This window comes from Pelophylax lessonae (assembly GCF_965119305.1).
Source record: "Pelophylax lessonae genome assembly, chromosome: 3".
In the NCBI taxonomy this organism is placed as follows: domain Eukaryota; kingdom Metazoa; phylum Chordata; class Amphibia; order Anura; family Ranidae; genus Pelophylax; species Pelophylax lessonae.
Window position 1 is genome coordinate 578,367,549 of NC_138770.1, and position 18,909 is coordinate 578,386,457.

Sequence of the window (18,909 nt, forward strand, 5' to 3'; positions counted from 1 at the left end):
GTTCCATATCCTCTAGACCCCCCTGCACTGTGTCCTCCAGAACCCCCTCTGGCTCTTCTGACTCCCCTGTACCAGTTCTTCCTGACCCCCTGTCCTTTGCCCTGTTCTCTACCCTGCTAACCCCTCTCATCTGCCCTACTGACCTCTGTACACTGCTCAACATACTACTGACCTCTGTACACTGCCCTACCTACTACTGACCTCTGTACACTGCCCTACCTAGTACTACCCCCTGCTCCAACTTTGCTTTTTTGTCGGTGTCCAGTCACCTGGAGGTGTGGTATAAGCCATTGGTCAAATATTAGCCAATCCTGTGTCCTGTGATACAATAATTGGCACTTTTTGCAGAGATTACATGTTAGGTTCACTTCACATTTTATCAAATGGTGTTTATTATGTAGTACACTATGGAGCATGCAAAATCTGGTGCAGCTTTGCACAGAAACCAATTAGCTTCCAGGTTTCAAAGCTTAATTAAACAAGCTGAAGTTAGAAGCTGGTTGGCTAGAGTGCACAGCTTCACTAGATTCTGAGTGCTCCAGTTTTAATAAATCATTCCCTTTGTGTAATATTTTGTTGTTTACACTACCCTTCTACCATTTGGATTACTGCCGAGACATAGTGTAATCTTTTTTTTAATATTCAAGCGGACCAGCTTTTTGTGAGTATGCTCTTTTTGACCACTCATTAATAGATGGCTATTTCTTTCAGGTAAGCAGTGTGGCTTGTCACCTCAGAAAATTAAATTGATTTCTTTCCACGTCTAAAGACTTATTATATTGTGCGTGTGGTGGATTTTTTTTTTACTTATTTATGTGGTTCAACATCATTTGCATATACATTGATAGTATTTATTTGTATTATAATTTTGTGTATGGTTTAATTGCACTTTTGTTATTTTGTTCAGGCTTATTATTAATATTTTTAGAGCTGCACTTTGTTGTTTATATACTTTCACAAAATTAAGTATCGCAAGCTTGGTGCCGGCAGCTGTTATTTATTTGGTTTCACCTGAATGCAGATTTAGCATATATTTTATAACATCTCTAAAGATTTACTATTTTCCATCATATAAAGGAAATATTTATTTAAAATGCAGTTAATAAACAAATATAAAAAAAAAATAATAAGAGAATGGTGGCAAACAGGGAAAGAATGAGAGAAAAACTCATCAACAGTGTTAATCACAAAGAATTCAAGGAAATACGATTTATTCATTTTATTTTAATGACTACCTTACGGAGATTCTGGCACAGCATAAAGCTTGGATTCCAAACAGCTATACTGTGCAATCTAACTATACAGCGTTCCCATGTATTTTAATCACTTTTGATAAATTAAGACATTGAGCCATATTGTGGCAGCAAAAATTGTAAAGAGGTAGATAAATCATAGAAAAAGCTTTGAAATCTGTAAATTTAATAGCTGCAAGCCAATGTTCATTAAACCCAAGCACATCTTAAATCATACTTTTTTCATAGACTTAATTGCACCTTTCAGCATACTGCATAACAGGTTACTAATCTGAGAAAAAAAAACCCTAATATTAATTCTGGAAATATAATGAATAACCTAATAAAATATTAAATGTATTTAAGAAGAAATAGGAAAGCAACTTGATTATCCAAACTAAATTTAATTATCATGCAACTTAAAAATCTAATACGCAGTAATATGGTTCATGAACAGTTATGCTGCCAGAGTGGGGAAGGATAAAAAAAATACAATAACTTTGGGCTGTGTAAAATACAAAATTACCAATAAATAAATAAATAAATAAACATATACATAACAGTGCTTTGCTTTTGGTTGAATAACCAACGTTTCACCTAGTGTACATTACTGCACCTAATGGGCAACACATAGAGTAACTTGCTGTATATGTATGTTGGGGTGCATGGCACCTATTTTTAATGGCACGCCAATGCACATACTCAGTAAAAACAATTCTTGCTTCTGTGCTGTGCAAAATATTGGCACACAGTCAGCACACAGAAAATAGTCAGCACACAGAAAAGTGTATGGGCACTAAAGGAAATCTGCAATGAGATAAACATGGTTATCTGCCATTACAAACTATCTTTTAAGAATGCAAGTTGCTTGGCTGTCTCTGGCTTTCATACTTTCTGAGTCACTGAGCTAGACAAGCATGTAAATCAACAGAGTCAGAACTCCCAATTTCCATACTTTTTAATGTCAGTGCCTCAGAAATTGAATCTAGTGGATCAGCATGACAAACAGGCAACTATTGCTGTCCCACTGATTGCCTGTATATAGCATTTCCAGAGTTGCTGCTGGGATCAGCACCGTGACGTGAGCCATTTGTGCATGCTAATGTGCGTTAGGCAACATTTTTTAGAAAACAGGCTAGAAGTACCTACCAAGGATGGGCGATAGCTGCACCATTTTGTGGGAGACCAGCCTAAAGCATCAACTGTGCATGTATATAAACCACATTTTCCAGGAGACCATACTAGAAGCACCTAATAAGTATGTGTGGTAGCAGCAGTGTTTTGTGGGAGACTAATCCAATGCAACCATAATAATTGTTCCCTATAAAGGACGTGTCGGGCAGTTCTCTGCTTTGCACACTTACTGTTAAAGAACTTTCTGCCGCCATTGCAATAGCAAAATTCCTAAAGCATGTCTGAACATATGCGGCTTTTGGGTGCTATAGAAGGGCCAAGAGTCACAAGACTGGCTGTTCCATAGGGCAAAGGGGAGAGTGGTGTTACCTCTTCCTCTCACTTCCTATTTTTTTCTTTTATATTAACTATGGGATGAGATATACAGTATCTCACAAAAGTGAGTACACCCCTCACGTTTTTGTAAATATTTTATTATATCTTTTCCTGTGACAACACTAAAGAAATGACACTTTGCTACAATGTAAAGTAGTGAGTGTACAGCTCGTATAACAGTGTACATTTGCTGTCCCCTCAAAATAACTTCACACACAGTCATTAATGTCTAAACTGCTGGCAACAAAAGTGAGTACACCCCTAAGTGAAAATGTCCAAATTGGGCCCAATTAGCCATTTTCAATTGTGACTCATTAAGTGTTACAAGGTCTCAGGTGTGAATGGGGAGCAGGTGTGTTAAATTTGGTGTTATCACTCTCACTCTCTCATACTGGTCACTGGAAGTTCAACATGGCACCTCATGGCAAAGAACTCTCTGAGGATCTGGAAAAAAAGAATTGCTGCTCTACATAAAGATGGCCTAGGTTATAAGAAGATTGCCAAGACCCTAAAACTGAGCTGCAGTATGGTGGCCACGACCATACAACAGTTTAACAAGACAGGTACCACTCAGAACAGGCCTCGCCATGGTCAACCAAAGAAGCTGAGTGCACGTGCTCAGCATCATATCCAGAGTTGACTTTGGGAAATAGACTTATGAGTGCTACTAGCATTGCTGCAGAGGTTGAAGGGGTGGGGGTCAGCCTGTCAGTGCTCAGACCATACACTGCACACTGCAGCAAATTGGTCTGCATGCCTGTCGTCCCAGAAGGAAGCCTCTTCTAAAGATGATGCACAAGAAAGCCCACAAAAAGTTTGCTGAAGACAAGCAGACTAAGGACATGGATTACTGGAACCATGTCCTGTGGTCTGTCGAGACCAAGATAAACCTATTTAGTTTAGATGGCGTCAAGCGTGTGTGGCGGCAACCAGATGAGGGGTACAAAGACAAATGTGTCTTACCTACAGTCAAGCATGGTGGTGGGAGTGTCATGGTCTGGGGCTGCATGAGTGCTGCCAGCACTGGTGAGCTACAGTTCGTTAAGGGAAACATGAATGCCAACATGTACTGTGAAATACTGAAGCAGAGCATGATCCCCTCCATTTGGAGACTGGGTCGCAGGACAGTATTCCAACATGATAACGACCCCAAACACACCTCCAAGATGACCACTTCCTTGCTAAAGAAGCGGAGGGCAAAGGTGATGGACTGGCCAAGCATTTTTTCAGACCTAAACCCTATTGAACATCTGTGGGGCATTCTCAAACGGAAGGAGGAGGAGCTCAAGATCTCTAACATCCACAAGCTCTATGATGTCGTCATGAAGGAGTGAAAGAGGGCTCCAGTGGCAACCTGTGAAGCTCTGGTGAACTCCATGCCCAAGAGAGTTAAGGCAGTGCTGGAAAATAAGGGTGGCCACACAAAATATTGACACTTTGAGCCCAATTTGCACATTTTAACTTAGAGGTGTACTCACTTTTGTTGCCTGTGGTTTAGACATTAATGGCTGTGTGTTGAGTTGTTTTGAGGGGACAGCAAATTTACACTGTTATACAAGCTGTACACTCACTACTTTACATTGTAGCAAAGTGTCATTTCTTCAGTGTTGTCACATGAAAAGTTAGAATAAAATATTTACAAAATGTGAGGGGTGTACTCACTTTTGTGAGATACTGTAACTATACATTAATGAGGTAAATCTCTAGAGCCCACCTTCCCAAAGGAAAAACCAACATTGCATTATCAGCTTCAGAAAAACGACTCAGAAAGAATACTTTTTTTTTTACCCTGTCATTAGAGAAAAATGCTGGCTGCAACTTCTGCTCTCTGCTTCTGAAAATGCCAATTTCCTTGCTATCGTGCAAATACTTTGGTATATTTATTCACTCATCTAGAACGAGTAGGCAAATAAGGAACTCCAACTTTTCTCTGACTTTTTTTTTTTTTGCTACATGTTTGTCCTGGGTCACTGACTAAGGAACACTGAATCCAGATTTAGGCAGAACACTGGCATGTTAGGAACAAGGCCAGCTTTGGCAGTCCCAGTGTTTTTCTCATGACAGGAACACTTTGACTGTTAATTTTGATACTGTGAATATGGTGTTGATTGGATGTCACTACATCTTTGTCTCACCTCCAGTCGATTACTGGCACATCCTAAAAGTACTATGTTGGCTCTGTCTTTCTCACTGGAAATTGGACTCCAGGGCCAGATATTATCCTCTGGTACTGGCCACCAGCAAATTGCTAGATCGTGTACACAGTTGAGTGCAAGATGACGGCTCAGGTGACGAACCTTCGGTCCTGGTATGTCAATATACGAAATCTATTTAAAAAAATAAGAACAAAATTAACAAATAACTTAATTTATATGTCAGCTTTAAAGCGGTAGTAAACTGCTAAATTCGATTTTTACCAAAAGGTAAGTTTATAATAAAGTGATATATTCACTTTGTTGGCAGGCAGTGATGTCCCCGGTGCATGCACTCCGAAGGAACGACATACCCATGGCATTCCTTCAGAGTTTTGTGCCATGGGCATGACTCCCATGCACATGAGTGGAAGAGATGTCATCGCAGCTCGGCCATTCAAGTGACCGCAGCCCGCAAACCCAGAAGAAAGACTCTGGGAAAATGGAAGTGGTGACCGCACGCTGCTGGAGGGCTTAGTTTCAAGGTAAGTCTTTTATATTGTGCTAGTACGCAATGCATATTAGCACTATATGCCTTAAAGTGGAAGTAAAGTCAACAAAATAATTTTTCCTTTTGTTTACCTGCAAAGTAAATTCATAATGTGATATTATGCATGAGCATACTAGCACATTATGTGACACTTACCTGCATATGAAGCCCGCGTCGTCCCCGCTGGAGGCCGCATCCATCTTCGCCCGTCTTCCTTTGGAGTCCGCGGATTTCGGCTGTGTGACTGGCCAAAGCCACGTTACGGTGCATGCGGTTAATGGCACAGGGCTCTGAAGAAACAACACAAGTGGCCATTCCTTCAGAGCGCATGCACCAATGATGTCATCGGCTGCATGCAATGTAAATATCTCCTAAACGGTGCAAGTTTAGGAGCTATTTACAGTACCTATAGGTAAGCCTTGTTATAGTTTACAACCACTTTTCCCTTGCAGGGAGAAACTTTTTTTTTTTTTTTTTTTAGTACCGATTTAACTACATAAACCATTTTTTTAGCTTTAACTTCTATGGTATCTTCTTTTAGCTGTGCAACAATGTGTTCCTTTGGCTTAGATGATTTTCATGCCGCTATATAGCTTACACTTGTTTCTTTATATATTGTGACTCCATAAGTCAGCAAGTAACAAATCAGACTTGTACCCAGAACATTTAAGGCCATGAACAATAATGGATAACTATGAAGACAAAAGACATGTAAAAATACTTTTTGCATTAGAGAAGCCTTGATCAGAGGTCTCAAATGTAATTGACTTACAGAGAGCAAGGCCTTGGTTATAAGATTTTTGGGTAGGTTCGATAAGTATCTGGAGCAATCAAATCCGTAGATTGCCTGCAGAGGAACTGAACTAAATGTCCGGCAGTAGAAGTTTATGTGTTACTTAGGGATAAGGAAAGAGGTGCATGTGGGAGTAGGACACACTGAGAAAGAGGAGCGGGGGAAGAGAATAGAGAGGTATTAGTATAAAAAAAAGGGGGGGGGTTGCATGGAAGGGTAAAGGGGAGGCACCGATGGATAGGTAGTAGAAAGCATGTTTTTATAAAGTGGGCTTCCTGTTTATGTAAGGAGGCTATAAGATCCTCCATATGCCAAATACCATTCACCCTATTGATCCATTGTCCAACTGTGGGACAATGCCTTGACCACGTTTATGAGATGTTTCACCAAGGAATGGTGATATTACCGCATGGACAATGAGTTAACACTTGCTTTTGATATTTTATTAAATTATTTTTATTGCTTTAGTTTTCTTGAGTTTACATCAAAAAAGACATTAGGCAACAAACAATAAGTGTCTCTTCTGTTCATAGACTGTACACTGAAAAACACAATAGGAGACATTTACCAAACTGAAGCAGACAGAATCTGCAGCAGTTGTACATGGCAATCAATCAGCTTCTATCTTCAGCTTGTTCAGTTAGGCTTTAAAAATGAAATATGAAAGCGGATTGGTTGCCATGCATTACTGCTCTAGATTCAAAATGGTGGCCATTTGCCCACATGTAGAGAGCTCCTCAAGAGGATCTCCTCAGGAAGTCGGTGTCTGTGTGCAGAAGGCCACCATGTTGTTAAAGTCTACTTGAGCCTGACAAGCCGATTCTGTCTGTCTTGCACCAATCTTTTCACATGCTGATCAGACTGATAAAGGTTTGGAGGGGCATTCGAGCGGTACTATTTTCATTGTTTTGTGCTCCAGATTCTGCCTGCTCAAGTTTTGATACATTCCCCCTAATATGCACAGATACATGATGCCAAACACAGTAGCCCACAAGCTCTATGTACAATGTATAATGTCTGACTAAAACAGTAATGCTCTAAAAGTTTATAGACTAAAACAGAGCTCGTGTCTACAACTCATTTTGGCCAATCACGGTGTGGTACTAATTTTAATGAAATTATATCTGCTTGTACATCAAATATCTTCAACAAAGGATACTATGAAGAAAATCTGTGGTTTGTATAGTAATGATACTATTAAAAGGGGCATTTTGTTACAATCAAGAATGGCTCTTGCAGTCGGTTTTGTCCCATTCTTGTTACCCTGCCCTTTCCTACCCATGCCCTAAATAGAACCGATAATCAATCTTGTTAAAAATGGCAGAACAGGAAAAAGATGAGCAGACATTTTTCAGGTGTAAAACTATTGTCTGGATTATTCATCCGATAACCTATGAAGATATTGAAAATAGGACTAAGGGACAAGGTACCTGCAGAACTTGGCTATGTTCATGTATAGGGAAATCAAGTTTGGTTGCTGTCTGAAATGTTTTCTAATATCCAACCTATGCCCACCATCTATGGCCAGCTTAAGCCAAGCATTCAACTGTGAACAGTACTGAGAAAATGGTCTTTACATTGATTATGAGTGAGCTGTGGGACACATAGGGGTCAGAGGCAAAGGTCAAATTTCTTTTATCCTGGAAAATCCCTTTAATAACAATATGGTTGAGCACCACTGACTTAGATGGTGTGCAGGGGAAGATCTGGTTTGCCAGTAAATGCAAAAATAACACTCATTTAATTACACGAGCATGCCACTCAAATACGCATTAAACACTAACAACTATCAATCTGCACATTGAAATGCTATGGACTTGTGTGAGCTTTATATTTTGAAAGTCTCTTTATCCCTTTTAGAACTAGAGGTCATTGATGCCTAGATGCCCAGATCAAATGTAGCAGTGTCAGAATAGGTTGGTCAACTTGTCAGTAGTAACTCAATGACTAATCCGCCTACCAAAATCATTTTTAAGGACATATAAAACATCTCTTTAGGTACATTGTTCTATTAAATGCCCAGCTAATCTTTCATTTTAGTCTGACAAATTACCAAAAACATATATATTTTTTTTTACGTTTGAAATTTTAAAACATTTTTAACAACATGGAAATACCCTTTTAAAGCAACTCTGTTGCTAGTTTAAAATAATAAATACAACCTAGCCTTTAAATAAAAGACTTAATATTTGCCTATTCCAGTGTCTGTGATGCAAATCTTCACTCTATTGAGAGGTTAAACTTGCTGAAGGATCTTCTATATCTGAAACATATCCAGGAGCAAAAGATGCCTGGTTCCCCGCTGGTTTCTTCTGTTGGCCCCATATCCCTTCTGTGTCATGCATTGACCTAGTAGTCAGTGGAAGGAACTACAGTGTGCAGAGGAGGACCAGGCATCAGATACACACCTGCAATGTAGTGAGAACGGGGCACATAGAGAGCAATGCAGTTCCCACTACAATGCAGCCTGCAGGTGCAGTGAAGTAAGGTTTGATAAAATGCTTTTTTTTTTTTCGCACCTTACTGGATGGCACCACGTCAAAACACAGCAGAGCAATTGTTTTCTAACTGGCCTAGTGGCGACTGGTGTTCTTCAAGTGTGGAAAAACTCCCTGCTGTAGTGTGAACCAGCACCTTAGCCCTGATCACACTGAGGGCGGGTTTGAAATCATGTGAGTTTAGCTGAACTTGCACGATTGCAAACCCGCATTTCAGTGGGAGTTCAGGGGCAATTTGACAGACATCTGTGTGGGTTCATGCACAGATGTCTAGAGAAATCGGCCCCAAAGTCGCCAAAAGTAGTGCAGGAACCACTTTTGGGAATCGGTGCGGCGCCGCAAAGTCAGTGTCGCACCGATTTGAACGGCGCAGACGCCGGGAATAGGCTCCGATTTGGCATGCAATTTGACATGTCAAATCGGCCCAATGCGTACGGGGGCTTAGGGAAATTTCTCAAAAATGAAGCAGGCAGAATCTTGAGCAGCGCATCCATTGCTTATTTTATGGGTAAAAGGACTATGGCATATGTGTGCTGAGTATAGGGGGTATTATTCTATCTATTCTAGAGTCTATTATAACTATACCCTTCTTAGCCCCTGTCTCTGTTAGTACAATTTTACCACACCCACAAATCAGCAGAGTGATCACAGTGCCCCGCTTTATTCCTTCTGACCTTTCTTTGGGTGGGATGGAGATGTAAAAATAATTTATCGGCCCTGGGTGCCACTGAAAAGGTGTCCCTGGAAATGTATTTGAAATGTTGGCAACTATGTGAAAAGATAATGGAGTCTGCTATTGCTCATCTCTTTCTGAAAATGTTAGATATTTGTTCCTGGCTTCAAGTCACAAATACTGAACAAGCATGCAGGGAAAAAAAAGTGAGAGAAAAGACAGAATTCCTTATTCTTATACCTTTTAAGGATCATCGACTCAAAAAGTACTCAGAAAGAAGCTCAAGAAGCCGCCGTCCTGCAGTAAATTTACATGTAGCAGTCAGCAAAGGGGTTAAAGTAAATGTTTTACAGTAAAGATGTCGCAAACTCAAGCAGTTCAAACTGAAATCATTTTATAAAAATGAAAAAACAGAAGTTACCTTTAATTAAAAAAAAGTCAAAATGACAAACAGATTGAAAGAGATTATTAAGATATTAAGTTACAGTGGTGAAAAAAATATTTGATCTCCTGCAGATTTTGTAAGTTTGTTCATTTGCAAAGAAATGAAGGGTCTTTCATTGTTATCATAAGTAAGTAGACAGAATATCAACCAAAAATCCCCCCCCAAAAAAACACATAAAACAAATGTTTTAAATTGAGTTGCAGTTCAGTGAGTAAAATAAGTGATCCCCAAGTGTAGAAACCCTTGTTGGCAAGCACAGAGGTAAAACGTTTCTTGTAGTTGGTTACCACATTTGCACACATCTCAGGTGAGATTTTGGTCCACTCTTCTTTACAGATCTTCTCTAAATCCTTAGGGTTACATAGTTAGCGAGGTTGAAAAAAGACACCAGTCCATCCAGTTCAACCTATGATGAGTGTATGCATGTGTTTGCTGTCAATAGTACATCGCATACCCCTGTATGTTGTGGTCGTTAAGGTGCCCATCTAATTCTTTTTTGAATCTATCAATGCTCCCTGCTGATTCCACTGTTTGTGGAAGAGAATTCCACATCCTTACTGCTCTGACGGTAAAGAACCCTTTATGCAGTTTAAGGTTAAATCGCTTATCTTCTCATTTTAGTGAATGACCGTGTGTCCTTTTATATTCAATCCTTTAGCTGAAAACTTTGTTCCCTATGCTAGGGTCACCAGTACGGTATTTGTACATTGATATCATATCCACTCTCAAGCGTCTCCTCTCCAGAGAGGATAAGTTCAATGCTTGTAGTCTTTCCTCATAGCTGGATTCCTCAATTCCCTTTATTAGCTTTGTTGCCCTTCCCTGGACTCTCTCCAGTTCCAACACATCCTTCCTGAGGACCGGCGCCCAGAACTGGAGGGCATACTCGAGATGTGGCCGGACCAGAGTCTTGGAGAGTGGGAGAATTATTGCTTTATCTCTGGAGTGAATCCCCTTCTTTATACGTGCCAGTATTCTGTTGGCTTTGCTTGCAGCAGCTTGGCATTGCATGCCATTACTGAGCTTGTCATCTACTAGGACCCCCAGGTCCTTTTCCATTTTAGATTCCCCCAAAGGCTCTCCCCCTAGTGAGTAACTTGGGTTCGTATTTCTGGCACCCAAATGCATTAGCTTACATTTTCCAACATTAAACCTATTTTGCCATGTAGATGCCCACCCCATTCAGGTCTTCTTGTAAAGTTTCCACATCCTGTGTAGAAGTTATTGCCCTACTTAATTTAGTATCATCCGCAAATATGGAGGTTGAGCTGTTTATCCCATCCTCCAGATAGTTTATGAATAAATTAAACAGGATTGGTCCCAGGGGCGGATCCAGAGTCTAGTCTCGGGAGGGGCACTGCCAGAAAAAAAGGTGTTGCTTACAGAACTGTTTTTAACGTATTATACGGTCCTAACCTTGTTTAAAACAGTGACACATTTATAATTCCAGATTAGAATATTACATTACAAACAAACAGACAGGATACGTTTAACCACATATAACTTTATTATTACAAGGGTCATAAGCAGTTTGTATACTTACAACAGAATATTCACCGACAAAATATTCACAAAGTTAGGTGAAAAAAAAAAAACATGTAGCAGAACCCAAACATTATCACTCTCCATTGTCTCAAAACACACACAACAGAAACATTTTGTTAAAGTTAAATAACATTTCACAGAAAAAATTTCACATTTTACGGAAAAAAAAAATCACAGAATTAGCTCAAGTCTTCGTTTTCCTTGTTTGGCAAACAGTTCAATAACTCGGTCACTATTTACGGGTATATCTCTATGAATGTAAAGAAGACATAAGCCATTTAACCGGTCCTCCACCATTCGTGACCGAAGCCATGTTTTCACACGTCGGAGGGTTGAGAAAGATCTCTCTGCTGAGGCCACACTTACAGGGAGAGTTGCAAGGATAAGACGTAAACCTCTGATGGTTGGGAAGAGGTCCTGCTCACACAAGTCCAACACTTCCAGAACAGTTTGTGGAATGTCCTTCTCTTTTGCTAACTCGCGTTTCCACTTCGTAAGCCAGAGACTTAGCTCTCCTTCTAGTAATGTCTCCATTATCTTCTGCTTACCATCAGCTAGAAGAGGGTGGAAGCGCTTTGATAAAGCTTGCACAGTAACAGGAACCATAGTTTCCATTTTTTTTCCAATAAGTATTGCTGGCATCAATATTTGAATTTGGAAACACTGCATTGAATTTTCAGGAAAACAAGCTTTTAAATCATTAATAATGTTGTCCAGCATGGGAATATACAATGATTTCCTGTAGTATTCTTCTGTTGATCCTACATTACAGTTGAATCTGTGCACTTGTCTGCCAAGACGTGGCAATTTTAGTTCAACTCCAAGCTCTGATGCCAATTCTGTAGCCTCCAAATGCAAAATGGAAAAAGTGGCATCAGCGTTACATCGCATATTCTGCAGGGTCGCCATGGTATCAGTCAAACAGTCAGATGCACTTGTTAAATCAATTGTTGGGGATTGAAGGAAGCGACTCAGAGGAAGGGTTACTTTCAGAACACTGATGAGTGAAACCAGGGAATATATGAATTCTGCACTGCACAGAGAATGGATGAGAGTAGATGCTGTTGAGCTTGTGCTTGAGCATTTCCATTGAGATATTGCTGATAAAACACTCACCACTTTTACAAGTCCATCTCGAAATCTTATCAGAGAATCATGGCGCTCTACCCATCTAGTTTCACAAAGACTGGTAAGTTGGGAGCCTAACTCCTGCTTTAAAATGAAATGGCGCTTTCCTGATTGGTTAAAGAATGAAATGGTTGATTTGACCGCTGCTACTGCGTTGCGAACTGCTGACACTTGTGAGGACTTTGAAATTGAATTGTTCAGAGAATGATTGTAGCAAGGACATCTGCAACTGTTGGGTGCTACATGAAGAATCTCTGATACAGCACCAGCCACCTCTGAAGACATAACACTGCAACTGTCTGTTCCAATCCCAACACAATGAGTGATGTCTAGGGAGAGGTCTTTAATTAGTTGGATAACCATCTGGCCTAAAACCTTCCCTGTAAGCCTTGGTTCTGAACCTGAACTATGAATTCCTGATTCCTTCTGGATTGCAAATTCATAAGCATCTACAAATTGTATAAAATCTTCACGAATAGATCCATTGTAGACATATCTAAAGTTAAGTGTAAGTTGTTCTGTATGGGAAATGTCTGTAGTTTCATCAAAGATTACACTAAAATAGCAAGCCTCTTTAATTCTTGCCATTGCTGATTTCATCACCACAACACTTGATTAAATCATTTTGTGTGTATTTGGAAATGTAAGTAGCACGAGAAGATGCAGTAAGGAGGTGCTTCTCTAATAATATTTTGTCTCCAGATGCAACTCGGTACCTCAGCAATTCACGAAAGTTGCCTTAATTCACCTCCGGATTGGAGTCATCCATTAAAGCACCATCATCACGGTGGCCACGCAGAGGTATATTTTGTCTACCCAAAAATATGATAGACTCAACAAAAGGACGAATTCGCTCTCGGTCCTCTTTCACTTTCTGAAGACGATGTGGGTTTATTTGGTTGACAATTTCATTGTCCGGTGAATGGTAGGTTTTTAAAAATGCATTTCCTTCATATACACTCTCCTGGTGATAAACAAGCCTTGCATGGACTTCCAAATCTCCATCCTTGCCCTTAAGCTTTTTAAAATTAGTAAGGGGCTCCATTACCAATTTTCCAAGGGTCATGCCTTTGTTATGACCACCTTTCCGATGTTGGGCAAACAATGCACAGTACTTGCAAAACAAACCCTTTTTGGCAGGTGAATACACTAGCCAAGGAAAACTGTCAATATGTTGCTTTGACAAGTATTGTTTTATTTTCCGCGTTTCTCCATTCTTGGAGGTGATGTTCTGAACAGAGAATGGTAGTTCATATCCAGGAGGAGGTTGCCATGGATTTTCCAATAGCAAGCATTTGGTGTAGTCATTGATTGTTTTTCCAAGATGTGTGCCAATATCATTCATTAGGCTACTGCTAGTTTGAGGTGGGGTATCAACAGACGGTGGCTACACATTAAAATCTGTTTGACAAGATATTGGCTCTACAATTGTACCAGAACAGGATGGGAGCGTAGTGTCAATTTCCATACTTGAAGCGCTTTCTAGTACTGACTTTTCTCCTAAAGACTTTTTTGCACCAGTACTGAAGAAGGAATCTATAGTCCTGCAGTTTACTCTTTTCTGACTCATTCTGCTGTTTCTATAATTAAAGCACAAAAGTGCACACCACATAAGTAATTGATTTATAGAACAGCACTGCACACACATTGTTGACATGTACATGTACCATAACTGGCTGGCTGGGCCTCTTTGAAGACATGATACAGGAGATGGTCAGAGACTGCAGACATGATACAGGAGATGGTCAGAGACTGCAGACATGATACAGGAGATGGTCAGAGACTGCAGACAGGATACAGGAGATGGCCAGAGACTGCAGACATGATACAGGAGATGGTCAGAGACTGCAGACATGATACAGGAGATGGTCAGAAACTGTAGACATTATACAAGAGATGGTCAGAGACTGTAGACGTGATACAAGAGATCAATGCATCAATGCAGCCTCACCAGTGGTCATCAAATGCAGCTTCACCAGTGCCAATCAAATGCAGTCTCATCAGTGCCCATCAAATGCAGCTTCACCCGTGCCCATCAAACGCATTCTCACCAGTGTCAATCAAATGCAGCCTCATCAGTGCCCAACAGTAGTAAAAAAAAAAAAAATACTTGTCAGGGGTTCCAAACCTTCTATCTCTATCCAAAACTACATACACTTGCAGCACAAAAATTAGCCAGATGATAAACAAAAAAAATACATATTTTTACCATTTATATAGGAGAGAGGGAGAAAATAAGAAAATATTGCAGTAATAAATTATGTTCCACTTTAAGACCCTGCCTTCATTTTTCAGTGTCTATTGCTTACTTCCTAAACCATGGTTGAATTATATCAGAGACTCTTTTACTTCCTGTTGTGTCTTCAGAACAGGAAGTGAGAGAAAATCTCCTTAATGATGGGACACTGACAAAAAACAAACTAAAACTCAAAAACACCTGTGCTCCTAATAAATAGGTGATATCAATAAACCAAATAGGAGCAGCCAGCACAGTTTCCTGGTAAAAACAATATCAATAATAATAAATACATTTAGCGCTTTAAACGTGAGTAAATAAAGTCCATAACATTAGGAGATGAAAAGTTGATAGATAGGGATCCAGTAACTGTGGTTCCACACGACAGGTGCTAGTGAAAAGCCGCCACTGATAGAGGGGACACACACTGACCCTTACCCCAAATGTTGGACTACTCAAAAGTAGTCAATAAAGAGTTTATGTAATGAACTTCAAGCTGTCGTACTCCTGGGGTCTTTTGGTAACTGTGTCCAATCAAACTTTAAGAGCCAGTTCACATACAGGCGACCCGACTTGCCGGGGCGACCTGTGAAGTCGCGGTGCACAGCGCGCACCGCGACCTCGGAGCAACATGCACGGACTTCATATCATTGAAGTCAATGCAAGTCACTCCAGGTTGCCCCAAAGTAGTACAGGACCCTTTTTCTAAGTTGGAGCGACTTGTGTCGCTCCTTTTAGAACGGGTCCTGTGCTAATCTATGGCAGGCGACCCACGGCAACTTGTCAGGCGACCAAGTCGCCCCAGTGTGAACCGGCTCTAACACACTCCTTCCAGGACAATACTGTATTCTTTTTTGTTGAAAATGTGAAACCAGGGTTCTTAATTCTCTCCTTAGCTCGCGCCTCACTCTTCAAATTTTTGGCAAAAAAGAATACAGTATTGTCCTGGAAGGAGTGTGTTATAGTTTGATTGGACACAGTTAGCAAAAGACCCCAGGACGTCACTGGTGCCGTTTCTTCAGAGCCCCGTGCCGTGAACGTCGGCTCCCGCGCGCGTGCGTGGGAGTGACGTCACCGCGGCTCCGGCCAATCAGATGGCCGGATGCCGCGATCCCGGAAGACGGGCGACTGCACATGTCGCCCGTCATACAGGTGAGCGGGCGGCACGTCGGGGGCTCGTTCTTAGGCAAGTATTTCATAATGAGCTGGTATGCGATGCATACTAGCTCATTATGTGTTTCTCTTTCAGGTTACAGAAAAAAAAAAAAATGTTCATGGGTTTACAACCTCTTTAATGTTAAAGCAGAGTTCCACCCATATGAGATGAACTGACTGACTGACTGAATCCCCTTTAAAAATGCTTTTACCAATGCAAACTATTTTTTTTTTTTGTAAGGAAATACTGTTTTCCTTCTTTATTCATCCGCACTTCCGGCCAGGTCCTGTTGCCTATAGGTGATTACGTCACTCGGCGATTCGCAAGGCCTCCTGGGATAGCGGCTTCATGTATCCAAGCAGCCCTTGCGAATCGCCTAGTGACGAAATCTCGTGTTATTTCCATACCGGCACCAGCTGTTCTCAGGGATGTATTGCATTCAGTCCCCGCTCTGCCCCGCCTCCTCTCAGTGAGCTCTACGGGATGTATTGCATTCAGTCTGAGCTCTGCCCCGCCTCCTCTCAGTGAGCTCTACGGGATGTAATTCTTTCAGTCTGCGCTCACTGAGAGGAGGCGGGGCAGAGCACAGACTGAATGTAATACATCCCGTAGAGCTCACTGAGAGGAGGTGGGGCAGAGCGGGGACTGAATGCAATACATCCCTGAGAACAGCTGGTGCCGGTCTGGAAATAACACGAGATTTCGTCACTAGGCGATTCGCAAGGGCTGCTGGGATACACTTAGCCGCTATCCCAGGAGCCCTTGCGAATCGCCGAGTGACGTAATCACCTATAGGCAGCATGACCTGGCCGGAAGTGCGGATGAATAAAGAAGAAAAACTGTATTTCCTTACAAAAAAAAATAAAATAGTTTGCATTGGTAAAAACATTTTTAAAGGGGATTCAGTCAGTCAGTCAGTTCATCTCATATGGGTGGAACTCTGCTTTAACATTAATGGCAAAGGGCAGCCTGGGCAGGGCACTTTTTTTTTTTTTTCTTTAATACATCCATTAAATAAATTGTACTTACTTTTGTACTACTAGTCTCTGTCACACTGTGTCACAGATCACACAGTCACACACTGTCACTGACTGCTCACTGCTCAGATTCTTCTCCTTCGGTGCTGGCTGCCTGGCTACTTGTAGTGAAGCTGCTGGCGCCTGAAGGGAGGAGGTGGGTGGAGCCAGCACTAAGCGCGCGAGGAAGGACTCGGAGGCTCCGCTGTGGATGCTGGGGCATCGCTCTCCTTCACTCATTAGGACAGGTGAGGTGATGACGTCACTGGTTGCTTAGTTGCTAGACGCCAATCGGCGATTGGCATAGCAACCAGTGCACTCACTGCGGGCGGGCCGCGGCTGCTGTATAGGCCAGCAGGGGTACTACAAGAGAAGCTATTAGCTCCACCGCGCTGCTGGCCTGCTCGCTCCTGTGGACTGGACAGTTACAGTAGGTGTGCCGTGGGTAATATTTTTTCGGGGGGGGCAATTGACCCGATGCCCCCCCCCCCTGGATCCGCCACTGATTGGTCCCTGGACAGATCCTTGGGGGGGCACCCAACTTTTCACACCAGACCATTCCAAGTACTCCATATTTATCACCACCCTTTGGACTTGCCCCTGAAGCCAGTTTTCAATCCAGGTACTCACCCTATGGTCCATATTTACATACCTTAGTTTATACAGTAAACGTTTGTGGGGAACTGTGTCAAATGCTTTTGCAAAATCCAGATACACTACATCTTCAGGCCTTCCTTTATCTAGATGGTAGCTCACTTCTTCAAAGGAAAGTTAATAGATTGGTCTGGCAAAAGAGATTTTTCATGAATCCATCCTAATTACTACCAATGATACTGTTTTCATTACTAAAGTCTTGTATATAATCCATTATCATCCCCTCCAATAGCTTGCAGACTATTGATGTTAGGCTAACCAGCCTGTAGTTCCCAGGGATATATCTCAGCCTTTTTTTAAATATTGGTATCATGTTGGCTTTTCTCCAATCAGCTGGTACCATTCCCGTCAGTAGACTATCCATAAAACAGGAACAATGGTCTGGTTTAAAAGGGTTTCTTTGCTGTAGCTTGGCAACTCCAAGTTTCAGCTCCCTCCATAAATTTTCTTTAGGATAAAGGTATGGAGACTGGCTAGACCACTCCATAACATCAATGTGCTTCTTCTTGAGCCACTCCTTTGTTGCCTTGGTGGTATATTTAGGGTCATTGTCATGCTGGAAGACCCATCCATGACCCATCCTCAGTGTTCTGGGGATGGGGTTCTCATCCAAGACTTTTTCAATACATGGCTCTGTCCATTGGCCCCTCAATGAGGCAAAGTCTGGCTGTACCTTTAGCAGAGAAACAACCCTCAGCAAAATGTTTTCACCTCTGTGCTTGACTGCAGGGATGATGTTTTCATAGTCATAGTCAGCATTTTTCTTCCTCCAAACATGGTGAGTTAATGCCAAAGAGCTCATTTTTGGTCTCATCTGACCACAGCACTCCCAATACTTCTCTGAATCCTTTAGATGTGCATAGGCAAACTTCAGACTTCAAACTTCTTGAAGAGGGGGACCTTGCTGTTGCTGCCTGTTTTCAATTGATGGCAGCGTATTGTGTTACCAAAGGTTTGTTAGGTGACTGTTGTCCCAACTGACTTGAGATCATTCACAATCTCCTCCTGTGTAGTACTGGGCTGATCCCTTTATTTTATCATGATCATCCTTACCCCATGAGGCAAAATCTTGCATGGAGCTCCAGATGGAGGGCGATTGATGGTTATTTTGTATTTCTTCCATTTGTGAATAATCGCTCCAAAAGTTGTCTCTTTTTTACAAAGTTTCCTGTTGAGGGTCATGTAGCCCTTTCCAGTCTTCCGCAGGTCTACAATCATGTCCCTGACATCTTTTGACAGCTCTTTGTTTTGGCTATAATAATGTGGTTTGAATGGAAGAAAGAGATTCTGTGGACAGGTGTCTTTTATACACATAATGGGTTGTCGTTAGGAGCACCTTCCT

General features: G+C 41.4%; 1 protein-coding gene across 2 annotated transcripts in view; it reads right to left on the bottom strand.

Annotated features, from left to right (window-relative positions):
• The window catches only part of WDPCP (WD repeat containing planar cell polarity effector), a gene marked incomplete at its 3' end in the record, with an annotated part of 645,662 nt that overhangs the window by 353,618 nt on the left and 273,135 nt on the right, over window positions 1-18,909 (bottom strand). For both annotated transcript variants that reach the window (XM_082249143.1, XM_082249144.1), the window contains exon 9: window positions 4,877-5,068. In XM_082249143.1, coding sequence (XP_082105269.1) covers window positions 4,877-5,068 — 192 coding nt within the window. The remainder of the gene's footprint in view (window positions 1-4,876; window positions 5,069-18,909) is intronic.